Source organism: Oryzias latipes, chromosome 13 (assembly GCF_002234675.1).
Source record: "Oryzias latipes chromosome 13, ASM223467v1".
Lineage (NCBI taxonomy): Eukaryota > Metazoa > Chordata > Actinopteri > Beloniformes > Adrianichthyidae > Oryzias > Oryzias latipes.
In genome coordinates this window covers 23623189-23650606 of record NC_019871.2, presented here as the reverse complement: position 1 = coordinate 23650606, position 27418 = coordinate 23623189, and the positions used below count along the sequence as shown (strand labels likewise).

At 38.7% G+C, this 27418-nt stretch overlaps 1 protein-coding gene across 1 annotated transcript; it reads right to left on the bottom strand.

The window, feature by feature from the left end:
* Nucleotides 1-14011: 14011 nt before the first annotated feature.
* slitrk3 (SLIT and NTRK like family member 3) lies at nt 14012-19877 on the bottom strand. The gene is made up of 3 exons (XM_020708417.2): nt 19142-19877; nt 18555-18642; nt 14012-16829 (listed from the first exon to the last, which is right to left on the bottom strand). The coding sequence occupies exon 3, from the start codon at nt 16769-16771 to the stop codon at nt 14066-14068; it is 2706 nt and encodes a 901-aa protein (XP_020564076.2). The 5' UTR covers nt 16772-16829; nt 18555-18642; nt 19142-19877; the 3' UTR covers nt 14012-14065.
* Nucleotides 19878-27418: the final 7541 nt, after the last annotated feature.

Genomic DNA, 27418 nt, shown 5'->3' with positions numbered 1-27418 from the left:
GAACAGCTAAAATACTGCGCAGGACCCTCAAGCTCCCAGGCCTCTGGTAGAGGACCCGAGCTTGGAGGAGAAACCACCTGCGGAGGGTGAGAGGGATTTTTCTTTCTTTTTTCATATATATATATGTATATATATATAGTACAGACCAAAAACTTGGACACACCTTGTCATTCAAATAAATGGGACGGTGTGTCTGTAATACATACACATCAAAAAATTGATAATTTAAGGATAATTTAATAGACTCGAAAAATTATGAGAAAACGCTCGTAATTTTACTAAAACTAAGTCATAAAATTATATGAGAAAAGTTGGAATTTTACGAGAATAAAGTTGTAGAATTATAAGTAAAATAGTCAATATTTAACAATAATAAATTTATCATTTCACATGTTATGAAAAATTAAGAAATTACGAAATCAAAGTTTTACATTTATGATGCAAAGTCTGTTAGCTTAGAAAATATGAGCAACAACAAAAAAGGAACAAATATTGTGTTTCAGCATGGGAGATGTAGACCATGGGCCTTCATTCAACATTGGTTTCTAAAATAAGTAAATACTAAGTTTTTCAGTGATTCAGTGTTGTTTTATTAAACAAGACTGTCAGGAAATTGAGAAGAAATTGCAGGAAACTGGACTTTTTCAGAAGAAGATTCTTGACCCAAAAGGAATGGATTTCCAGGGTGCCGTTTACACTGTCTGGAGTACAGTAACAGAGGACCAAATGCATTATTTAGCTTATAGATTCATATGTTTAAAAAAACAGACATAAATGGCTGCATTGATGAATTTCGGCGGCATGCAATATAGATGGAGGTTCACACAGCCAAGTATATTATTTGAAAATACATGGCTTTTTCATCTTGGTTGATGATGACTTTTTCATAAACGTATGACTTCATTCTTATACATTTATTATTATTGTATTTTATTTATTTTTTAATGGTGGTCTTAATACTCTGTCGCACCTGCAAATATGAAAGGCAAAGTCATATCAGCAATACTTGTTAGCATTCATGAAGAGAAATGAAAATTAATCGTAATAAAAATATTCAGCTTGATGGCCTTCCCTTACACATTTCTACCTCACCAAATGTAAAATAATCAATGTTTTGGACTTACCGGTTCTGGGCAATGTCAACTTCTTAAAAAATCTTTCAATTCTGAAACTGAATTGGAGATCAGACTCACATGAAGTAGCTGGGATGGACTCCAGCAACCCCATGATGCGGAACAGCGCTAAGTAGGTGTTAAAGATGGATGGACATTTGTAAAAATATCTTATACAAAAATTCAGCTCACAGTTTGGGCTGTTGTGCACAAATATATTTAACAAACAGCTTATTTCCTTTTCTTAGAAACCATGTTTTTCTTTAGTCACAAATTTAGAAGTGATTCAAGAGTTTATGACCCCTCCCCTTCTGCCACCTACGTTGTAGGAGCTGCCTTCAACTGCCAGAAATAGCCAAGCGCTTCTGGCCAAAACCTCAGCGTTAGTTCACTGCAACCTCTTAAGGACCTTGGCTCGTTTTACTTATGCCTGTTTGAACATTTAGTCATCCAGCTAAGAGTTCACAAGGGAAAACAAAAACAGAAAAATCTAATTTAAATTATTGCACAAGCTTAAATATGACCAGGTAAAGTAAAACGTGAAAGGTTACACCAGATGTTGAAGCACTTTTACAATGTTAAAGAGCTATTTTAACTCTTAGGCAGATGGTTTAAGTACCTCTGGCAGTAATCAATAGTTTCCTGCCCTTCGTTCTGACTCACCAAAGATCACTGCAACAAACACACTCTACCTTAAGCTCTTCAGTACTTTATTTAGAGTTGTGCACAGCATCTATGCTTGTCGCTCATATTTGAATGAGAGTATTCACTGTGTAAAACATGCTAGTAGCTTGAGGACACAAAGATAAAATGCATAATTTAATGTGAAGGCATCGTAAAATGATAAGCTACAGGGTTATTTAAGTGAAGATGGATACATTTTAGATAAATGTGGTGGCAAAAAAATTCTCTGCTTGTGCTAGAAAAATAACAAATGTGTTCCCAGGTTCAATAAAATAAACCTTTTCTTGTGCTTTTATTTCTGTAAATGCACTGAAGCACGCTTTTTATTCCTACTCCACATCTGTTTTGGACTTATTGTTATCACAGCTGTCCTTGTCACAGCTCTTTTCTTTAGCCTGAAGGCTGTTGATGCGCCCCAACAGTCAATGTAAAGTTGTTAAAAAAGAACAAAAAAAAACTGTGTGGGGTTAGAGTATCTGCAGATGATCATAAAGGTACAAAGGAAGGCAGCATGGAAGAAAGAGAGGGGAGAATGCTGGGAAATAAAAGAGTGGGATGCTGTCTCTTCAATTCTGACTTTTGAGCACACACACACACACACAGGTTTGCATGGCACGCCGTTCATTCTCTCAGTTTCTTACATCAACCTGGCTCTCAACCCTGCAGACCTGAATGATCCATCAAAAGTAGCGACTGCCGCTTCAAGACATGGAAGAAGGGATAAAGATGAGAGGTGAAGGAGGAAAAGAAAGACAGAGGAAGAACCTGTAGTAAAAAAAAAAAAAGAGGGACTTTATTTGCTGCTTTTTAGATACGACAAAACAACTGCTGAGGGAAACACGGTTTTGCCTCACAGATTCCCAGAGGACTGTGACTGCTACATGTGCATTGCTGTCACTCATTATTACCCTCCTTCGTCTGCCCTTCGGCTGATGGCTTATCTGCCTCCAATTCTTTCCTCAGTCAGAAAACTGATGTTGCAAAGTTAGCTAAATGTTCCAATTAAATGAACCAGCGGCTCCATTGCACAATCCACCTCTTGTTTTCTTTTTCTTTTTTTTTTATGAGCATCATTTTGTGTAATGAACAGAGAAAATTATTATAAATCACCAGAGTTTCCACAGTCAGAGACAGAGCCAACCGCACTTATAGAAGGTCCTGTTTTGCATTTTAAGGTTCCTCCTCAGCCGCCTGTCCATCATCGACTCTGCTCTTCTCTTTGCCACACTGTCATTCTTGAAGCTAAATTATTCATGAAGCCCAGAAATTTTTTCATCTGAAGCAGTTAAGCATGCTCATACATCAGCCACTTAAAAATAGTCCCTGCCCTTTACATTACCTCACTTCTTCTCCACAGTCTGCCCCTTTACTCTTGAGCCTGGTGTCCATAATTTCACTTGTCTGCAGTGTCTGTGCTGTTTATCTCCTATCCTCTCTTCTCTTCGCCTTTTCTTCTTATCAGCGTTCCCTCTTCTCCCCCTAGCTTCTTATCACACTCTTTCCTCTCCTTTCAAGGCAAAATGGTGAGGAAAAAAAAAAACTATCCACAGTGGAAGAAGAGATACCGAAAAGAGGAGTGACAGCAGCTTATGGGGTGTAGTGAGTGGGATCTTTTCTGACTTCTTCTTTTCTACGCCACCATACTAACTTGTCCATGCAGTCATTCAAACACACCCATTAATTTAGAGAAAAAACATTTTTTTTCTTACTCTGATGTATTGTTCACCATAAGTCATTTAATGGGATTTCAGAAGTAAAAGTAACAAAGTAACAATATCTGGAAAAAAAAAAATACAAATAGTTTTTTTTTTTTTTTTTAAAAAAAGCACACACATTGATGCAACTGCACTCTCACTCACACTTCTGGAAAATCTGGCTTCATGCTTCTAAAAGCTCTAAAAAGCTAGAATATTATTCATGATCTATCAAAGTCATGCTGAGCTTTTTCCATCATACTTAGTTATTCAGGTTGTGTTGAGCAGCTGGGCCGATAATGATGCCCGTGTTAGCACATGCTAAATGATGAGCTGCTCATTTGGAAATCAAGAGACTCACCTTTCACCACGGCAGCCTCGTGTACAGAACTAATAACTACTGATGCTCACACATGCATTCCTGTTGAGAGCATCACCGCCCGCTGCATATAAAAGACTGTGTCACTGGTTACAACAAAATGTGCTTAAAATACAAATATGTATCATTTTTCCAAAAACGTCATACTTAAACATGTTTGATTTTTGACTATTCACAGAATTTATTATTTAAAAAATCATATTTCCAAGTCCACTCTTAAGAAATTGTTTACCGTATTTTCTTCACTGTAAAGCAGATTTATAATCTGGAATGTCTTCTATATGGATTAATTGCGGTTGTGTTTACTGATGTTGAACTACTGATGTTGAACACGGTGCTCTGTCTATTGGGTGTTATTACAAATATGCTAACATGTAACGTGTTACAAACAAGTTGTGGAGTTATTATGGACGCAGTTAATAAAGTCTAATAGTTTGATGTGCCTTCTACTTGAGATAATTTCTAAAATAGACCAAAAAATTGACATTAATTAACAGTAATACTAAAACATTTTAAAGATAAGATAAAACCTACATTTATCACACTGGAAAATTATTTTTATCAAACACACCAGGGTGCTGTCGAAATACATGTGATACGAAGTCTTAATAAAGCAATATATGCAGTTAGTGTATTACTGTCATTAAACAGAGAAGGTCTTCATAAAATGTAGGAGGAATTTTTAGGTCATTTTTCCATAGCGACTTTGTCTTTCAGGGCTGGAGCTTGTCTCAGAGGACAGGTCTGCACACAGTACAAATAACCACTTCACTCTGTAGGGACACGCGAGGGTAAACAACAATACGCACTCATGGACAATTCAAAATCACCAGTTCAGCTAACATTTATCTGCTTAGATTGCAGGAGGAAACCGATTAACCCAGATCATAAAATATGTTAACATTAACTAAACACATTAACTAAACAATTGATTCAAGTGAGGAAATGATCTGACGTTTAGACTTCATAGGTTTTTCGGAATTTGTGCTAGTTTCTCATCTTTGTTTTCGTTGTTTTTTTTTTTTCTCTTTAAATTTCTGTTTTTTGGTTTTGTTATCATTCATTTTATTTCCTCATCAGCTTGTGACACCTGAGGTTTATGTTCTTAATTGGATCATGTTGTGCTTTAGTTTGTTCTATTTCTGCAGTTTTTTTTCCAGGTTGTCTGTTTTCATTTAAGGTTCAAGTTGACAAAAGGCTAAGCTTGATGCTCTCTTTCTATTTTTATTTTTTTTAAATAAATAATCTTTTTTCCCCCCACTTTTCTTCCATTTAAGTAGTGTGGTCCGTGACTCCCTCAGCTTTTCAGTACAACAGCATCAGCTGCAAGTGATTTACAGTTTTAAAAATATATATATCATTATTTTGAATTTGTAAATTATATGTAAATTATCTGTATACATACATATAATATACATTTAATGTATAGAATACGTATATAATGTGTATATACAGAATATGTATACACATCATAAGATTGATCATATTTTATTAATTAAAGTAACAGCTGTTAAATGAAATTTTTAGACAGATGTGATACATCTTTTGTTTTTGATTTAAGACAGAGTTTGAGATTTAGAGCCTCTCAAGTAAAAGTCATCCAGGAAATGGAAAGATAAGCACGAGCTGAAAATAAAACACTGTTTCAGGATAAAATGCTGAGGGGAAAACACACTGCTGTGCAAAAGCAGCACCTTTGCAAACATACAAGAACCCAGAAATCTGTTGTTTTTCCTGACTATGACCATGAATCAGCAACCTGCATGAATTATAGCTCTGCATTATGGATTCTCTCCACATATCTATACAGCCTTTGCTCATAGAAACAAACAGACAAGGAAACAGCAGATAGTGCAAACATACACATCACTAAACCTAAACCTTTCTTCAGCAATTATGCGTCAGTCCAGTCACTGAGACAGTTTGTACACTATCACAGATATTTTACAAATGTCCATGTGTGACACCTGATGACTTCAGTCATCTTTAGATGGAACATTATTCATTGCTAAATTATCACATCTTCAAATTTTTATTTTACTTTGGTATGAATAGACTTTTATCCAGAAAATTTGTGGAACTCGTCTGCATTATTTTTCTCTTCTTTGAATTTGAGCTGTTTTTGACTTTGGGATGTTTATCTTTCCTGGAAACTATAAATGTCCTGTCCACCAAGATTGTAAATTGTCCTCTGGTGAGGACAGTTCTAAACCTGAATATCATCCGACCACTGCATACAACTGCACTAACTCATTTTGGTATCTACAGAGGACATTTTGGAACTTTTCCGTGATACCAAACATGAAGGGGTGGGGTTGTGGGAAATGTAGTTTTTGGTGGAATAAGACAAAAAATATATATATTGGACAACCCCCCCAAAATAGTCAGGAAGCCAAACCAGTTACAAAAAGTCATCAAAATTAAGATATCTAGGGCACCATTATTTACTTTCTTTCTGTTATGTCCTACATGTCTGACCAAGATTACAAACACATTAGAAATAGAATAAAAACGAGTTAATCATCTCAGTTTAGTAGTATGATTTAAGAGAACGCTTTAAGAGAGTTGAACCAAACTGTCCAGGGATTTCTGATCCAAACACATATGTAGATGTTCTGCATGTGTGCATGGATGTGTGGGAGATTGCTGATCCTTTAAATACTGTCTGGCCTTAATTAAGCTAACTCCTGTAGAGCTGCGCTAAAGCTAACAATGCAAGTGATCCTTCCTCATTAGGCAAAGCACTCCACAAATTGCTCCCTCTTTGCTGCAGTACTTTTTACAGAGCGCTTCACAAGCACAATGACAGATCCACATCATTACACGCGCACACCGAATCCAAGTCAGGGCCATGCAGACTCAAAAAATGCGATTAGGCTCACTAACCAAGGAGAAACAGTTGACTAACAAAACAGTGGGAGCGAAAACGTTGGTGCTGTGTCCTCAGAGGTCATCCATACTATAAATCATGCAGAAATCAGACCAATATATTTGTGAAAATGAAAAGCAAAACCTTTGATAAGTTTAAAAGTAGAAGGGAATTATTACTTCATGATAAGTAGGCACTGTTTTATGTGGTTGCAAGTGTGTTTCAGTGATAAAAATAAGATTTATTTTTCTACCACGAAAAAATACAAAATTAGAGATGCATTTAAAACGTCTATGTCTTGGAGTTTTTAAAGTTTAAGTCTGAAGAAAAAAAAAAGATAAATAAGTCACACACCCTGATAAAAGACTCCCAGGTGAGCCCCATAAATAAAACATAAATGCACAAATAAATCAAACCAATATATCTTCTACTAAAGAGGCAAATACTTTTGAATTATTGTTGATTGAATATCTAATGTGTCTTTTCTTGCTTTCTACTGAGGAAGCTTTGGCTTTAGTTTCCAACTGTCTTTATAAAAAATAGGAAATTGCTCCTAACAACTTCCCTGCTTAAATAAATGTTCTGCAAAAAGACCTTCATAAATGAGACACACTGGATTAAAACATACAACATAAATCACTTAATTTTTAGGCGACTGTTGGTTTAGGTGACAGTAGTTGTTGCTGCAGTGTTAAAAAAAAAAGAATTTGGGCTGCGTGTGGAAACATAACTGTGAGCTTTTTTAATTTTTATTTATTTCTAAGTAAAAAGGCGGATATTTTATGCATGTGCACAACAATATATTAAGGCAATATTTGTACAGCCCATGGTATCATAAGATATGACACAACCCTTTACATGACCTGGTAAATTTGGATTTGCATAATGGTGACCCTCCTAAAAACATGAATAATTTATAATACATGCAAATGTGCTTTGCTTTAGTCTACATTTTTAAAGCATTAGCGTGGGAGGCTCCATCCGCGCCCACATAAGCTGTGTGAACAGCCAATCTGTGCATTAAAAGCTGCAAGAAAAACAGATTGAAAATGAGCCAGCTCCCGCCTTTTATCTCTGTTTTCTTTTTTTTCTGCAGTCACTACCTTTCCTTCTTTTTTCACTCCGTTTCCTTTTCATTGACAGTTCCAGTGTCATTCACACTGGAGTGTGTTGGCTGAGCCATCTGTTTTACATGATTCCAGGGTGGTTTTACAGCCATAAATTTCACACGTGCTTTGATGCTTTTGTTTCAAATCAGGAGTGAGATCTCGCTTCCACTAAATCTCTGGCATCCCAAAATCTGACGCAGCAGCAAGGCCCCTGAAGGATGCTTAACATGAAAAGGATTTTGCACTCCAAACATCAGCCTAACAAGCGAACAGTACGAGGGCCTGGCCAACTACACCGTTCAGGATGTGAGGAAAGCTGCTATATTTCAAACACGTTGCTCAAAACAGATCATTTTCAATGTCAGTTCTATTTTTCAAACGAGATAAATCTTTATTTTAAATTTAAATGTAATTTTGTTGGGAGGAATTTCAAAAGGTTTTTTTTTGAGTGAAAAATTTGTTACTTTTTTATATTTTTGCACACACCAGCAGACACAAACCCTCACAGACAGGCAACCCGACTGAAATGCATCAGAGCAATGTCATCCCTCCAAGCCATGAGCAGCAGCAGCGAGGTCAGCAGGTCAGGATTTTTGCTTTTCAGAGTAAAAGAACAGATATGAGGAAAAAGTGGTCCCTAGATGTAGAGACATGGTAGATGAATAAAGGAAAGATGAGTCAATATGAAAACAGAAAAAATAGGACAAAACAGGATAAGCTGAATTTAGGTGTTATCATGGTGAATCTCGTTGTCAACATTTGTTTTTTCTTAAAGACAAATAATGAATGGACAAATATAGGAGTAAACTAAAAAAAAGCTGATTTTCTATTGACACTGTTCTCCATTTTCTACTATGTAAAATTATGCTTCCTGCTCTATTTTCTGGAATGACTGATAACTTTTTTTTAAATCTAAATTTGGCACAGGAGCTTTCACAGCAAGCACACTGTTGAGCTGCAAAGCAAAAAAACAAAACAAAAAAACAACTGCAACTTTTTTTTTTTTATAACTTGCAGTATTTTTATATTTATAAGAGACGGCCAAAATCTCTGGGGAGCCAGAATTCGCTAAGCAAACGATACGAAAGCTTTGGAGCACAGACGGCAGCAGAGAGCTGAGGATCACCCTCATTCTCTCACTTGTGCTTTCTGCACTCCTTCCTTTTTCTAGTTCACCTCTCCTCCTGCTCACATGCTGGGTCAGTTGAGCTCCTGCACTGCAGCAGAGTGAAACTGTGAGGGAAAAGGTTTTTTTTTCATGATCCAGAGAGTCGGCAAACTGTTTTTTTTTTCTCTCTCCTTTGGAGTGCTTCTGGTTTTTGTTTCCGACTTTGGAGAAGAGGTTTTACCATATTACGGCTGATGTTGTGCTGAGCGTCCATCAGATGCACCATTCAGCACTAAACAGAGTAACCCCCTATATTTAAAGAAACACAGCCATGATTTAGTATCTGCACTTTGCAAAGATAGACAGAGAAGCACAGGCAAGAAAGCATTTGCCACATCAACCAACTATCGTAATCACACACCACTGAAAGGGGAACGTGCCTTTTTCTGTGCTGCACCTGCAATATTTTGCAGCTTCAGCACCATGGTCAGAGGCATATTGGCTTTTCAGCAAACTGGAGATAATTCCCCTTTTCCCACAGAAAAAAATAGAAGGAAAAAAATAAAAAAAAACAAGCACAAGCGAGCACATACCCAAAATATAAAATATGCAATGCAATAAATATCTTCCTAACTCTTTTCTTTGGACTCTTCTGTTGGTTAATTGGACAATTGCAGCTTCTTTCAAGGACAAAAAGGACATGACTGCAACTTCCTCTGGGTGCTGTTTTCTTTATGGTCCCTTAACGATTGCGCCCTGTTCTCATAGGTTTTCTGAGCTGTCTGTGCACTTTCTTCTCCCATCAGTGATTTCAAAGAGATTTCTCACTCCCAATTCTTTAATTGCTCCCACAGTTCACTCTGCACTGACACCCTAAATTTAATAGCGAGTTAATTTTGGCTTGTGAGAAAAAAAAAAAAAATTCTCATACAGGAAGCGAAAAACAGACGCATATGGATGTGAGCGCTGTTTTCCTCGTCTATCAGCCAGCAGCAGCTGGAGGGTAAAACACATCCAGAGCAACAATTTAAAAGACAGAGAATAGAACATCGCACCAAGCTTGAAATTACATACTGCTTCTGCCCTGTCTCATTCTCCTCTTCACATAATTTCCTTGTAAATTTAAAGAAAACGACTTTGTTCACTGAAACTGTGTCAGAAGCGGCACTTTCTTTAATAGGCTTACGGTATCTCACATCTTTAAAATGTCCTAATTTGAAACGGCAATGTCACACTGAGTCTTCCAATCAGATACCATTATTAATTATATCATGAATGGTAATGTACATGCACTGCTGAATTTCTTTAGATAAATATGTGAAACAGAAATTACCCACTGGTAGCATTTAAAAAAAACAGTTATTAATAGATTATGATTAATAATAGTAATTAGTCATTAATGTACCGAAAAAAGGACTTTCAGAATCTTACTGTAGCATACCACTCATCATATCAATGCATTGCCAAAGCTAATCAGGCTTCATTTGTGTGTTATTGTACAAAAACCCCAGATAAACTCATTAGGAGTCAGTATTCTTAAAAGTATGTAATGGTTTTGGTGTACATTACATAGTTTATGCCATGTTTTATTGGTGTCAAATAGTAAAAGAGGATGAAGAGCAGGTAAAATCAATGAATGATTTAAACATAGACACACAAATACCCAAGAAAAAGTAAAAAAAAAACAGTAAAACACCTGAGCGTCAGAAGAGAGGATGACAATACTGACACTGGAACACAAATAAGCAAAAGAATAGGAAGGAAAACTGTGTCTCACTACCGAAAACTGTAATAAATCACCAAAAAGTTTGTATCAATCAAAGAAATGCATTGTTTTTCCATTTCATACTGATAAAAGAAAAACATTGAGCCACCCATCCTTTTCATTAGTCATATTCCACCAACTTATGAAATGACTTGCTGACTTTGGTGCAGGATAGCAGGATAATGTATTGGGATAAAACCATTCTGCATGGGATAAAACGTGGGTGAAAGCCCAGGACTCATTTAAGAAATATGGGAGTGGGTGGATGATGGGCCAGGAGGGTAAGGGTTGTCGAGATATCAACTAAAGCAAAAATGATCAATGATTCCAAAACTTTATTTATATATTCATTTGGTAGTGGATGGGCATTCAGTCTTGGAGTTAACATTATGTTTAATCAATCAGAGTGCACACTGAAAATGCTGAGCTTATAGTCTGACGTTGCACTCAGGGAGAGGAAGGTACTGTGTCTGCAGTCATGTGCATGTGTGTGAGTCGTAAAGAGAAAAAAGAAATTAGGACAAATTTCTGTTCAAGCATTAAATACATGAGAATAAAGCAATATGCAGTTTTGTAAAAGCAGAAAAACAAAAGGAGTCTCGCCAGTGTACATCCATGCTTCCAGATTTCTTTATATTAAGGTGTCCTCTCAAATGAGCAACAATAGCCGCCAGAAAAAAAAGTAACAATAACACAACACAAGGGAGAAATTTCAATGTAATGCAGGCTCATTGACTGGATCACTGATGACCATTATAGGAGATGATTGCTCCACGCTATCTAATGTTTCTCCTTTAACATTAAGGAAAGTAATGTGTTACATACTTAGTGTTAGTTGACACATTTGAGAAGCTATAACACCAATTTGCAACCACTCCTAGTAAACAGAAAAGAATTGAACAAAAGCGCACCCCATGCCTTGGAAAAAAATATATATATATCACTTTCCCTCTTTAAACATTTACAAATCTATAGACATTAAGTCATATTTATTTTCCCAAGTTGTCACTCTGGTAAAGAAAAATAAACCTAATTGCGGTGATGTGGCTTTTTTTTGGTCTTTTTTTTAACCAGTTCAAGCTGTTTTTTTTGTTTTTTTTCGTCTGATTTTGCTCCTGAAATGCCCCAGCCTAAAAATCAATGTGTGAAATGCCATAAAGAGCTAAATTCATCAAATGATGATTCATGCTGTGAAGTAGAAGAACATTTGGGATTCATTAACCCCCAAGTGATTTGGATCAAAAAATAAATTAATAATTGCCAATCCCAAAAGAAGATGTAGGAAAGAAGAAACAAAAAACGCAGAAATAATTGAGTACTCTCTTTGAATTGTCAGCAACCGTAAGTTGCTTTTATTTACAATAAGTTTCCCATATATGAAAAAAAAAAAAAACAATACATTTCACTCAGTCCAGTTTTTAAATAAAAAAATCTCTCTCTCTCTCTCTCTCTCTATATATATATAGATAATAAAAACAGTTGATCTGGCTGTCATGATCAATAATCGATAAGGATAAACTTTTGTGCATAACGCTATTATATGTTTTAATGTAATTCATATAAAAATAGTTAATTCAATCCCAACACATTTTGGTGGCCCTCTAGTATCCTGTAAAAAGACAGTCCCTTTAGAGGACGAGGGACTAATTACATGTGCAAATTGAAATTGCGTCTTCCAATCAGATTTCCATTCAGCCTCTCAATTACTGTTTATTTTCCTACATCAGCAATACCCATTCAGATAATGACAATTGCAGTTTGCCTCTGATTCGCTGTCACTCTTGAACGATCCACTTCAACATAAGCAATGTTCACTCCTCTTGTTCTGGTGCTATTTGTCTTTTTGAGCACCAGCCTATATCAATCTAGAAACAACTTTTGCCAGGGGAAAAAAAATCTTTGACTATTCATGTATATTGAGACATAAATATTGCCGGACTAAACAAACGATATCTAAACATAATGCTACCACTTTTAAAAATGACTTGCCTAAACTTAAATCCAAATGGATATTTAATAGCAGTTGAGGTTGGATGCTGTGTTTCGAGAAGCTGCCAGCCTGGTACCGTTTCATTGCATCACCAGCTGTTGACAGAGGCAAATCTTTAACAGGCCTTTTTAAAAGTGCATTTGTAAAAAGGCCCGTTAATACAGCTTGCGTTCCCATGTCATCAATCCTTTCATCATTTGTTTAAAGAGCTTGATTTTATTAAGAAGGCTATACCAGACGCATAATCACTATACAATGATTTAACATTACCTTTACAATTAAATTCTTCACTGAAATTACAGAATAAATATATGCACATTGCTCTTCAAATCCTTGTGAGAGAGAAAAACATTAAAAGTGCCTCCTACAAAGCTGTTAGTGGGTGGTGATGGGGAATCCAGAAGCAATGACGGGGAAGCAGAGGGACTCTTAACAAAGTGTGTGGAAATATCAAGAAACCCTTCAGCTTGTCTCATCACAATATACACAAATGTTTTATTACCCTCCAGAAGTAGGTGAATCCTTTGTGTGAGAGGCACCCTGATAATGACAATTGTCCTTGTTGATAGTAACAACCATATTAATAAGATTAAAAAATATTAAATAGAACACTGACCCATAAAGGTTTTGCAGTATCTCTGTTCATAATAGTTCTGTTTAAATCCTCTCACTTCCTGCACTAAAGCAAGTGCATGCAGCAAACTGCAGTTCACTTTGATATAAGTATATATATATATATATATATATATATATATATATATATATAAATATAATATGTGTGTGTGTGTTTTTTTTCTCTATCTTTTAATATTTTTAATACAAACGTTATGAGTACAGCCTCCACATGTTTGTACATCCTATTTGTGGATAAAAAAGAAAATAAAAAAAAAAGAACAACTCCAAGTCTAGGGAGACGTCCAGCTCCCGTCTGTCTTTATGATAACTGGTACCATGGTAACTCAGTAAAAACGGATTTTACTGGCAGATGTATGTGAATATGTTTTGAACCTCAATGCCCTCTTTTGTTTCTCTTTTGCAATGATGTGGACATTTAGAGATATTCATATATTATAAAAATAACGGTTGTTAACATTGCTGGCTACTTTGAAAAAAAGGCACTTAATTGAAATATCTGAGAATGACGTCTTCTTCAGTTGGTGCATGTGGGGGAAGGGGGGTATTGTAACTTTAAGGTAATACTTTTTATGCCATGCTTATTTTTCAAGTTTTGTCTTTAATACTGGGTTTAGTTTATTTTTTTTATTTTTTTTATTATTTTGACGGTGACAAAGTACATAATCTTTTTTTTTTTTTTTATATATATATTTTTAAATCTTCCAAAAGGGCTATATATGTTAAAACCGGTACGATTTTTCCAAGACCTCGAGGTAATCCGGCTTGGTTTGAAGTTTGGCCCTTAACTCAAGGTAATCACTTTGAGAAGGGTCCGGGTAACAGCCTTTCCCTGCCGTGAACAGCAATGTCTCCTTCAGCCGTGCATCCTGCTGCAAGTCTGGGTAATGCATGCCTGGTGGGTGTGCATGCGCAACATGCACGTCCTTTAATTTAGGTACGGTCCCATATAAACAGTCTACAAAGCCCACTGTGGGTGTGGGCCTCTGACTGTCAATTACTGTAGGGCAGAGCCCTCCATTCTCATGAAATCCTGCTATATCAGCTGTGGTGTGGTTGACTGTGACAATGGTGTTGAGCTGAGAGTTGGAGACCGCCAGGGTCCATTCTTTCTCTTTCTCTAACAAGGTTCTGAAGCTGCTGCTGCTGCAGCCGTTGTCTCTTTTTTCTGCAAACTGTGCCCTTTCCTCTTCTCCTATTTCCCCCTCCCTTGGCTTATAAATGGGGTTGTTACACATTTGAGTCACCGGATGGGGGATATAATCATACACATGCCCGTGAGCATGTGTGTGACTCGTGTGCGTGTGCATACTGGCCATTGGCTTCTCCGGTGTGCTGGTATTCCCAGCACTGTTTTGCCTGGGCGGGTCCTCAAAAATCCTACACTGCATTGGAATCCCGGTCAGATCCACTTCCGAGCGTTTCCGAAAGGGTAGCTTCTTCCTGCGGCGGAGAACAAAAGCGAAAAGCCCAGCTGCCACAAACACAGCTGAGATGAAGAGGATGAGCAGGCTGAGAATGAGCACTGACAGCGGAACGGCACCTCTCCCACCTGCCTCCTCCATGCCAGATTTCCCTGTGGTGAGGTCATCCCCGCCAGGCATAGCCGGGGAGGGGCCTGAAGAATACCTAAGCTCAGGACAGATGACCTCAACCTCAAGCGAACGGAGGTCCTTTCCAAAAGCAAATTCAGGTGTTTTGCAGATCACCTCAGCAACCACAATGACAGAGGAGAGCTTTTCCAGCCATTGTTTGAGGGGAATTATATCACAGGAGCAGTCCCAAGGGTTCTGATGGAGATCAATCTGGACAATGGAGCTGAGATGCTCCAGGACACCATCCACAGGCAGGGAAAGAAAATAATTGTTGCGGAGGCTGAGCCGAGCGAGGTTTGTTCCAGCAAAAACATGGGTGGGGAGGGAGTGCAGCAGGTTGCCATTGAGAAAGACTAGCTGGAGGTTTGGCATTAGGGAGAAAGAGTGAGGCTGTATCTCTTTAATGACATTATATTCAAAATAAAGATAACTCAACATCTGAAGTCCTCGAAACATGCCGGGAGTGAGCTGCTCTATGTCATTCCCGTTCAGGTATAGACTCTTTAGGTTGGGTAGATTGATGAAGGCACCCTCCTGAACATATGATATCCGATTGTTCCCTAAATGTAGTAAATCCAAACTTGAAAAGTTCCAGAAATCTGAGCGGTATATTTTTTGAATCAGGTTTTCACTGAGGTATAATTTCTTGGCATTGAGGGGTCGTGGCAGGAGCTCGGAAATGTTGTGAAAGCCTTTCTCTTTACAGTTTACTGTTAGTCCCAGGTCATTGATGTGAAGATTGCAAATACATCCAGCGGGACAAATGATTGGAATGGGAGGTCTTGTTTGGTAACCAGCGATAGGGGGCTGGTTGATTCCTGGGTAGATGCTACGTGGAGTTGGTGGGTTTTTCGTGGGCCGCGGTCGTTTGGTAGGCTTCACAACTCTCTCCTTGTACTCCACAGAGGAGGCTGTGTTATGGAAGGACGAGAGCATTGAGGAAGGTTTAGTGGGCCAAGTGTTCTCGTTGTTGAACGGAACTCTGGGAATTCCCAGCTTGGCTTCAATCTCTGCATCAGAGAGCAGAGGACAGAGCTCACTCCGTTTGATTTCCCGTAAGTCTTTGCCATGTAAGTGAAATGGGTACTCGCATGTAATCTCACCCACCAAAGCTGTATAAGGGATTCTCTCCAGCCACGTTTTTAGCTGGACAATCTCACACACACAGTTCCAAGGGTTCTCCTCTAGCTGGATTTCCATTAAACTCCTTCCAATATACTCCAGTGTCCCCTTATAAGGCAACGTCTTTAGTCTGTTTCCTCTTAGGTCCAAATGTGTGAGGGAAATGGATCGAAAAAGATAATTGGGGAGCACAGGGATCAGATTGTCATTCAGTATAAGAACTCTTAGTTTATGGAGATGTCTAAATGCACCACTTTCAATCCTTTTGATGACATTGTAGTCAGCCTGAAGATACTCTAAACTCTCCAACCCGAGAAATGTGTCGTTCCGGAAAACCTCGAGCTTGTTTTCATGGAGAAACAGCCGTTTGAGTATTCCCAAGCCATTGAAAGCCCCAGCATGGATGTCTTGCAGGGCGTTGTTACCCAGGTTGATAGATATAGCATTGTTAAGATGGAGGAAGCTGTTGAAGTAGAGCTTCCTCATTGAGTTTCTCTGGAGATTTAGCTTGAACGGTTGGCTCCATATCTGGGAAATCTGGCTGACATTTGTAAATCCTTTACTGTCACAGTGGACGTGGAAGATGCCCTCCTTCACCTCGCAGTAGCACGGTTCAAAGCAGGGCTCGTCAATCTCCTCCGAGTCCTCTAGTAGTGGGATTGGCGTGGTCCATCCTAAGGCTATGGTGCTCAGCAAGGTAACCCACAGCATCCTTGCTGACACCAGGGGGATGAAGTCTTGGCTCCAGGGACAGAGCCACTTCACAACACTGCAACAGAGAAAGACAATACAAGGGAGGTGAGGAAAAGTGTGGAGAGATCACACACACACACCGTCGTAAATTTAGTTTGAGGTGACAGAAAGGAGGAGAGAAAAGTGAGATGTGCATTAGTTTCAGTCGAATGGAAACTGGCTTTAAAATGAATACCGATGAATTATAGAACAATGGAGGATATCACTTCAGATTCTGCAATACTGCTGGCTCTTTCAAACTAAATATAAGGCAGGCACTCTTGATAGGATAATATGATACCAAGTCACACAAACAAATATCTACACTCAGGCAGTTTACTTCACTGTAGAGGCAGAAACACCATTTATTATACAAGAGAGGTGTTGGTACGGTTGCAATAAATCACAGCAGAGATGCGTATCGCCCTGAATAAACGAAGGCAACCGTGGGTTGGTAAGGGCAGCCATGGGGAGACATTATTCCCCAGCTTTATTCATTATGTAACAAGGACACCCATCTGTATTTTAAGACAAGTAGCCCATATGAGTATCCAGAAAACTGCAAGAAAATTAAAAATTGTTCTCTAAAGGTAACACTGGAAATTGGATTTGACTTATGATAATTAATGGTGGGAAAAATTTAGATTTGTGAAGGGTCTGACTAAATATCTGAGTAGATGTCAAAGTGGTTAGTTATTTTCTCATTTAATGACTCATGTATGATCAAATTACAATACTTATACATGTCCAATACATAAAAATACACAATATGGCTATACAGGTCATATTTTGCGTGTCTATAGGTCATTCAACGAAAATGATCGTAAATAGAAACCTTTCAGAAACTTAACGTCTGAGGAAATCATTGTGTTTTTCTTGGATCAAACATTGAATATTTCAAGAAGATCTGAACTTTATAAAAGATGTTACAACCTAATCCTGTCCGCAAAGCATTTAGATAGACTGTTATCTTTTGTGAGATGAACAACAGCAAAAAAGAAGAGCACAGTGGAGGAAGTTGAGTGCAGTTATGAGGCATGGTTGTGATGATGACTCAAACATATCAAATTATTCAAGAATGTAGATCTGGTTGTAAATACTTTGAACCAACAATATGATTTATCCGTGTCTCTTTGATGAAATTATTAGCACTTTTTTTCCAGCCTTCTCTGACTTCTCAATCTCTCTTTCACATTCGTACGCGTGCATGCGCACACATACACATCAAAAACATGTTTCAAATATTTTGTCTCCTGAGTGATCATCTGTCCACAATCCTCACGAGCCATCTCACGCAAGAAAGAAAGTGTAAAAAATCCAGGGATGAGCTCCGCCGCTGTCCATGGTTCTGAAAGCAACAAGCCGACCGAGTGGCATAGGACAGAAAAATGTGGAGAAAACGAGGGTGTATGTAATCCAAATAAATATAGAAAGATACGTGATAGTTAAGCTAAATATATATATATATATATATATATATATATATATATATATATATATATATATATATATTATTTATTTATTTATTTATATATATTATATATATATATATATATACACACACACATATCTTTGATGTAAACCGTCATTGTTTTTAACCGTTCCTCCCCGTGTAATCCTCCAGGATTAACGTCTCCACAACAGCAATCAAATGTCAGGATGCGAAACAAATATATATTAAAAGAATATATATATATATATTGGGAATATTTTTGTGCCACCAAAATCCCTTGGGTTGTGTCAGATCGGCTGGTAAACGTACTTAGTTTTGTGGGATTCCAACTTCACATCTCCTCCTGTGATGTGTTCTGTTGTTCCACTGTGCGTCCCGCTCGCCGTCCGATGCCGGGCTGCGTGAGGAAGGACGAGAAAAGAGGATGATAGAGGCGTTAAAAAGAAACGGAGCGCTTCGGAGATATACAGACAGAGATGCGTAACGAGCCATGGATTTCTCTGAAGCGTAGTTCTCCCCAGCAGCAGTATAACCAAGTTAGTATGAGCTGATCGTGGTAAACAAGTTCCTAGATTTAATGGATCTGTTCATGTCACAAAAATAACATTAAAAAAGTGGATAAAAGAATAAAAACCTTGGAATGACAACAGAGAGGGAGGTTGAATGCATGCTGAGCGTAAGGAAGGAACGTTTTTTCCCCATGACATAAGCAAAAAGCAGCTAAAATAAGAAGCAGGTTTTGATAAGTCAATCTGATCATTATAACTGGTGTGCAGAGAGCGCGTGTCCATGGCTATGCACACACCAACAACCACTAAAACTGCGCACGCACGCACACACACCTCACTTAAAGGTGATCCTTGTGGTACATACGGAAACAGCCTTAAACTGCTCACCTTAGTTGCGCAGTGCAATTGGAAAGCATCAGGAACAGAGAACTTGCTTGGATCTCGTTAGATCAATCTATGGCTCCTTCTCTTTCTCTCGTCCTCCCCCCCGGTCCCTGTTTCCTCACCCTCTCTCTTTGGCTGAGGCAAAGAGGAGAAATGAAAACGTGATGCGAATGAGATCTCTCCCACTCACTCCCCCGTGAAAATCTGGCTTTCCCTCTTTTATGTCCTCCGCTCCCCCGCTTTTTTTAACGAGCAGTTTGCTTAAATAACGCACAATTCCTCGACTTCTGCTCGTCCACTTGCACTTTTTCCACCTTTTTTCCCCTTCTTTTCTTCCTTCTCCTCCTGAGTCTGCGCTCAACAACACAGTAGCCGGGTGAGGGCTTTTTCAACCCGAATCTGGCTGCGCGTCTCTGTCCAGCGTAGCAGCAGCACCAGCAGCATGGGCATGTGGATGAAAATCTGCGCTGCCTCAGTCATCCGCCGCTGTTTCCCCCTGTCTTTCTGTCTTTGCGGCTCCCGTGCCCTGTCGTGCGTCAGAGAAGTGCAAGACCAAGGCGGAGAGGGTGATGAAGGGACGAGAGATGCAGAGCAGAGAGATCTGGCAGGGAGAGAAAGAGGAGGTGGGGAGCCAAAGGATAGATGGGAACGGCTGCGCTATAGTTCTGGATGCTGTCGAGAGGAGGAAAGGAAGCGAAGTGAGGAGAGAAGGGGGAGAGAGGAGAGAGCTTTCGCTGCGGGGTCGCGCTCGTGAAGGAGATTTAAATAAATAAGAGCTCGGGAACGCGCCACGCAGGGTGTGTGAGACAGACTGCCAAACCTGTGGATGGCGCACGTTCTCTCTCCGTGTAATCATCTGTCTGTGATATATTTTTGAAACATTAAAGATGCCAATTATACTCTGTTTCTCGTGGGGGAGTCGGGCATAAGCTTGTGTGTGCCACACAGCCGCCCCCACCCCATCTGTGGAAACCTTGAGGGTGGCGGCCGCTGTCCACACAGCGCGCGCCGTTCCTCCTGCCGTCCCCAGACTCACCTCCAGCGGGCAACAGAAGCCCGCGTTCAGTCACGTCGCCCCTCCAAAGCAGGACTGTGGCCCCTCCAGGTTCCGCAGCTTTGCTCACAGCGGGCTGATTGCAGTGGAGGGCAGTGGTTTTCTTACTGTGCGTCTGGTTATTGAACATGGTGCCTCTATGACGCATTTGAGCAGATTCGCGGCTGTCATTTAACAGATTTCTTTGGAGGGAGAAAAGGGTGTTCAGATGTGTGTGTGGCAAACTCACCTAAAAGAGCTGAAGAGAATTCTGCTGTGATTTATTGATTTCATGCATATTTCACTGGCGGGGCATTTGGCAAACGCCTAAAGACAAGTCCCAGTCGCCATTGCTTCCTAATAGGATTTACTACTTCCATGTCATGCTGGATTGAATGATGACACTTTGGGGACATATTCATTTGATGGATATATAGGTAATAATTGAATATGTTGCATGCTTGTAGCCTTAACTGTAGCCTCATTGGGCTCATGAGCTCTTTAATGTTATTCCCACTTGCTCCACAGCTCGTCACTGCATCCTTGGCTAATGTGTTTTATCGTATTTACTCTTAAAAAGCCTCTAAAAAAGAAGGAAAATGACCAAAAAATAAAAGTATTTTTTTCGTGTTAATCAGTTATGCAAACTGAGAAAACAATCCATGTTAGAACACTTCCAAACACTGTGTTACACATCGATACAAAGGAGGTTAGAAGATAGTGTTGGGGAGCAGCTGGTGGTGTGTAAAACTGCCATTCTTCTTGGTGAAGTGCCATCATTCACCCCACGAGTCTGTCAGCTGTCACATAGGCTGACAGAAGGCTTCCACTAACCCTGCATTTAGCTTGCAGGACATATACTGGACAGAGTTTGTCATTTGGAGGAGTAGTGGAGTACAAAGTACAGATTGGGGCTAACGAGATCACCATTTCAACCTTACAGTCACACGTCATACCATGGACAGTGATCAATGGAGTTGACATGTGTTCTTCCAAGCTCAGCTGCTCCTAGAAGTGAAAGTGGTTAAAATGTCTTATTGCAACACAAATAGAATAAGTTATGAGAACTCTCAGAGGGCCCTTCAGCCCTCAGTGTTATCAACTAATTAATTCTATGAAAGTGGATTAAAACAACTTTCTATATCAGAAAGACGAATCAGTTGGAATTTTTGTATTCAAAGGAGGCTCTGGCAAACATTATCATCTTGCTCCTGCTGCAAATTTCATGAAAATTAAACTAAAGGAGAGGAAGTTGTAATTTGTAGTGGTGAAGCTAAAGTCAGAGGGAGTGACTGAAGTTCTTTGGACACGGCAAGAGACATTAAAGTCAGCGTAAGCATCGCTGACATTTTAAGGTCATCAGTGGATGATAAAGGCATGTCAGTGACAACTTTGTCTTTGCAGACAGCATATAGCTCCATAACCAAAAGAGGGGGTGGAGGGATTCACAATCAAGCACAGCTCCAAATGAAAACCGTCACAGAGATGCACCACTAAAGTGTACAGTACCGTACCAGCAGAGAGATGCCATCTGTTTGTGGAAACATGTCGTAAATATTCAGCAGAAAAGATCTGCTCCTTTCATGTTGTCCCTTTGGCTGCATAGCAACAAATCATTCTTTCATATTAAATAGTTAGCATAAAAAGCTGTTAGCATATATGTAAATGTTGCTCAAATGAGATTGAAATGACTTTCTGTGGTAACTGGGTGATACCGTATATGGTAATAAGAGAAGGTTAAAAAATCGAAACTTTTTTTTTCTTTCAAAACTCTCCATAACTGCTCTTGTGATTGTCATTGGGGGTCTCAAGCAGCCCACCCGTAGTCAAATAATTCCCTATTTTTCTGTGCGTCTGTCCACCTGTCTTTCCTCCTGTCAGTTTGGTTGACTGCTTGAGTCAGTGTAACCAATGTGTCACTGGTCTGCCTTTCTTGTTGTCCACTTACATCCCCACCTGGCTGGCTGCTACTCTTTCTACCTGATGGGCTGCCTGTATGGCCGACTGGCTGCCTGCTTCATTTCTGCCAGTCTGTGTTCTGGCAAAGCCCTCTCTGTGTGGGTTCCTGTCTTACAGAGTTTCATGTAAGTGTCAAAAAAGCCAAATTTTGGTCTTTTTTCACATTCTAGTTATTCACTGGTGCAAAAGAAAAAGAAAAAAATATGAAATTATTCAGGACTTTTGTTGAAGCCTCTTTTTGTGTTTTGGAAACCTGTTGATATATATATATATATATATATATATATATATATATATATATATATATATATATATATATATATATATATAAATTTATATGGTTATTTTAACCCAGGATAAAAAAGGGGTTAAGATGAAACCGTTATAAAAAGAAAAATAATAATATTAAAAATAAACCTAAACATACATCCCAAGATTTGGGTTGAAGAAATACCCTAAGTGGTTTTAAGAGTGATTTATGATCAGAATGTCCTCCATTAACAGCAACAATATTATATGATTTGGTTTTGTGGAAAACTTGTGAATTTAAAAGATAACTTTGTGTGATGGAGAAAAAAAAAACAAAAAAAAAAAACTACCATTTAGCTCTTGGTGCTCACTAGTCAAAAATGACCACAAAAGGCATTTTTAAAGACATTAATTGAAACCATCTTGGAAACAAAACGGACCAAAAATGTTATGTGAGCGATTTCTTTTTCATTTAATGATGTACTCAGAGGTTTGTCCTTCACAAAAGACATTAGGGGTTTAGAAAGGTGCTGAGTAATGACATTTGTTAAGAAGCAGTAGATCGGGAAATAAAGAAGATTGGGAGAATAAGGGATCCACAGCTGATTTAGCGTTAAAAGTTTGGCTTTGTAGTTCAGTGCTTGGCCTTGTTTGAAATTTCAATCTGTTTCCACAGAGAGAGTCCTCTCTGGCGTAGGAATTAAGAAGCAGCAGCACGGTCGAAGTTTGACCTGAAAAGCAGAACAGAAAAGAGTTCTATAAGGAGATCAGTTTATTCAATTTGAACAAGCCTCACTTTCAGCATTGCAGACATTTTTTTTCTTCACCAGAAGCCAGGAGAATTTTATTTCTACTATAAATGAAGCTAAACCCTTATGTGCCTTTGAGATATTAAGTTTCCTCTGTAGAGACGGACTCTCGCAGGATTAGCCAAAATAAGGGATAGTGCAATAAGTCAACTGTGACACCAGGGTTTGCTTTTGTGAATCTTTTTAGGTTAATTTCTTTTGTGTACCCTTTGGCCACTGAACACTATTTCTTGGTCATAGCTTTGTGTAATACTGGAAAGAACAAAGTTCAGGAGGATAAAATATCAAAACGTAAAACATCAACATGTGTTTTCCCTCTTGTGTTCCTCATTAGGTCCCTCTCACACACTCACAAATCCACACAAACACAAAACGACATTGTGTGTCCTTGTCGGCTCATCACTGAGCTCATATCACCACTGTAACTTGAGTTTATGGCATTGTTGGAACACAGCACAAAAGGATTACAAACGTTGTGGTAATGCAAAGTTTATTATTAATTGCTTCCACTGTGAGAAAATGAAATATAACGACTTAACAGGGAACATTCTGTCCTGTTTGTCCTTGTTTCTGCATTTTGTCCGTCTCCGCCTCTGCAGCCTCCTTTGTCCCTTCATGCAGTGAATGAGGCGGCATCTCTCTGCTCAAGTAAACATGAACAGCCTTTTTAAATTTGTGTTAGTCACGCTAAAGTTTAAGTAACACTGTTAAAGTCAAGGTTCAAGAAAATTCAAATAAACAATTTCATCTTTACTGTTTTTGAAAAGGCTTTAAAGTGGTTCCACATTTATTTATTTTTCCAAGTTGTTCATAGATTTTCAACACTTTCAATGTCATTTTGTGTTTTTAGGTGCTTGTTTGCCAGACCATAAAACACTGATGATATTTTACAGCAATTTTGTATTGAAATGTGGGGAATGGAGGTTTATGGAGGATCCAAAAGCAAAAAACCAATGGTTGTGAAAGGAACCCAACTTAAACTGAATAGATGAGAAAAAAGCCAGCATGAAGTAAAATGTGTCAAACAAAAAACCTGAAACACGACATGACATAATGAATAGAGAATCTGGCAGTCAACAGCCAAAAAAAAAAAAAAAAAATCCAAACAATGGACTTCAAGGAAACAGTTGTGGATAATTAAATAGAAGTCCTGGTGTGAATGAGGTAAACAGATTTGAAAACAGAACATGGCTGAATTCAAAGAATGCCAAAAGAAGAAAAAAAGCTAGACTTAAAAAGCAACATACCTTACATGATCAAAACACAGAGGAAGGTAAAAAGGAGATCTCCCAGGACTTTTCCATCAAAACCTAAGACAGTTCAGAATATCCTTTCCTTTTTACTCCTTTGAATTGCTATTTGGGTTTCCAAATAGCAATTCCAGAAATCCAAGTCTGTATAAGGTGATGATAAGGTGATGTGAGACACAACACTGAGACACAATGTCTCATTTCGGAAGCTTTAAAGTTATGAATGAACAGGAGGTTCTGAGTCAAGACCGAATCAAATTTTTACAATGACCAACCTTTTATAAAAAAAAAAAAAAACAGAAAGCAAGACAGAAAAAGAAACACAAGCTCTCAATTCCCAATGCTCTTTTCCTTTTAAACCAAAGACTGTACGTCAGGAGTCCCTTCTCTGAAACTCCTGAAATCTGCAGACAACACCACCATCATTAGACTGAATCAGGATGGAGACAAGTGGAACAGCCAGTCCACCTGGAGCTAACCCACTCAAGACTGTAGAGATGACAGTGGAATTCCGAAAGAACACCAACCCCTTCCAATCCTCAATAGAACTGTCCCCTTAGTAGACTCACACAGGTTCCTGGGGACGAGCATCTTACAGGAATTGAAGTAGAGCTCCCACACAGACTCCTTCAAAAAGAAAGACCGGGAGAGGTTGTACTTCCTGTTTGCTTTTGTTAAGTTTAAGAAATGCAATGTTTCTCAGTGGCTGCTGACCATCTTGTACACTGCAGTAATCCAGTCTGTCCTGACCACATCCATCACGGTCTGGTTTGGAACTGCAACCAGACATGACTGAGACAGACTGCAGAGAACCATCAGGTCTGCAGAGAGGACTATCGGTTCTAACTGTCCCTCCATTCAGGGACCTGTACCGCTCCTGGGTTAGGAAGTGGGCTGGTAAAATCTCCACACAGTCTGTTTCGACTGCTCCCTTCAGGCCAGGGAGCGCACTGCATGCTAAAGCCACCCGCCACAAAGATCGCATTCCCCCCCACATTAAAACTTTTAAAACAACTGAAATGTTGTACATATTGTTTTCCTTTTCTTTTTTTTAACCTTGTTTACCTTGTCCTTGTGCGTGCCCTCATACTTGGTCAATAAAGCTGATTCTGATTGTACCACTTAGTAACAGTAACGTTTCCAGAGGCTAGTAAAAAGGACAAGCTTGGATTGATCTAGTTAATTTTCAAACTACAGTTTTCTTTTCAAAACACATTAAACAGATAACACTTACTCTGTATCCTGTACATTAGAAATGGTAAAAGAGGAGCAATGAAGATCTTTTGTTTTGGACAATTCTACTATATATTTACAGAACCTATTTTTGCTTTGTGCATTGTTTTTCTTTTTTTATTAATTTAGTTTTTAATCACTTAATGGTTGGCATTTATCAGATATAATTTTGTTTATTTTGAATGGCAGCTTCACATTACTACATTTCTATTCAACACAATCTGCTTTTTTTTTTAGAACACAGTGTGCATTCTTGAATGTGACAATCAGCCATGGTGTTTTGGGCAAGCCGGAAGGAAGGGCCTTGTTTTTTTTCTTACTGTTTACCAGCGCATGTCCGCCACCTACAGTTGGAATAGGTTTGGTGCGAAAATGTGCAAATCTCGAAAATCTTTTTCGAGGTTTTTTTCTTTCCCAGCTCTATACATGAAGGACTTGGTGTCATATAATTCCAGCCGGGCACAAACTGCAATTATTGTTTTTCTCTTCCATGATCAATTTTCAAACGTCTGGAACCTCCATGAATTAAAGGGGATGTCAACCATGCGTCGTTACCAAATCCGAGTCTCTGATTGGCAAAAGCTTGAGCCGCTTTAACTTTTAATGTGCATTCGAAGACCGCACAAAAATGTTTTGTGGAAACTTGTTTAGCTATATGTGAATGCAACAATTTTGGATGCAGAAGCCCGAAACACACGTTTACGTTACATAGACTTTTATTGGAAGTGGCTGCTTGAGGGCAGTGTGAATGTTGCTTGTGAAGTTTAGATTTTCCTTTGACTGTTTCACAAACAGCCGCTTTCTGTATATGTCTCCCCAGTGAGAAATTTCTCAGCAGCTTGGTTTTCCTTTAGCTGAAAGATAAAGATTTCAGGACTTAACTGAGATGCACTAAATGTAATATGGTCTCATAATCCCAGATGATTGTTAAAATTGTTAGTTGCAGCAGGACAAGTGTCAAGGTGGATTTTTTTTTCCATAAAAAAAGGACAAACCATTAAATGTCTCAGTCCACTTCTTTGTTGATAAAGTTGTTGAAATTTTTTTCCTTAATGAATAACAACCAAAAGTTTGCTTATCCTTCCTATGAATCTGCAGACAAAATCAGTAACCTCTGCCATCCTCCACCTGCATGTGCTGCCAGTTTTATATGGTGACAATTCAATTGTATCATATTTCATAGACCATCAATAAGGACTAATTACTTACAAACGCTTTGAATGTTCCCTCTTTTTTTATTTCATAAGCAGGCTTTTCATTGCAGAACATCTCGCACAAATATTTACTGACCTCAATCAGATCATTGACCTCAAGAGACAATTAGCACTGATTAATTTGTCTGCGTGTAGACGCGCATGCATGCAGCTGTGTTTGAGTGGAGACCTTTCAGTCGTGCTCGTTTTGTTTGTCTTCTTGCAGTCACGCTGAGCCCGTGGCCAGATGGCGTCCTCCCCTAAAGCCTAGGTGGCTTGATCACACTCTCCCTCAGTTTTTGGACACACACACACAGACATGGAGTTGAGTAGCTTCCCTTTTTCCCTGCTATGACTCTGTTTGCTATAGCCTCAAACTGTCGGTGCAAAAATACCTGCAACACATCTATGGAGAGACCTAAATCTCACACGCCGCTGTCCCTGGAGAAGCACACAGACACAGGAAAACAATTTCTGTTGCCTTGATTAGACTTTTGGGGTAAATTACAAAAGCGTAGGAAAAAATGCACATGGATATTTTTGAATGAGATTAA

Coding starts and splice junctions, on each gene's coding strand:
- slitrk3 (XM_020708417.2), bottom strand. CDS start 16,771: ATGCTGTGGGTTACCTTGCTGAGCACCATAGCCTTAGGATGGACCACG.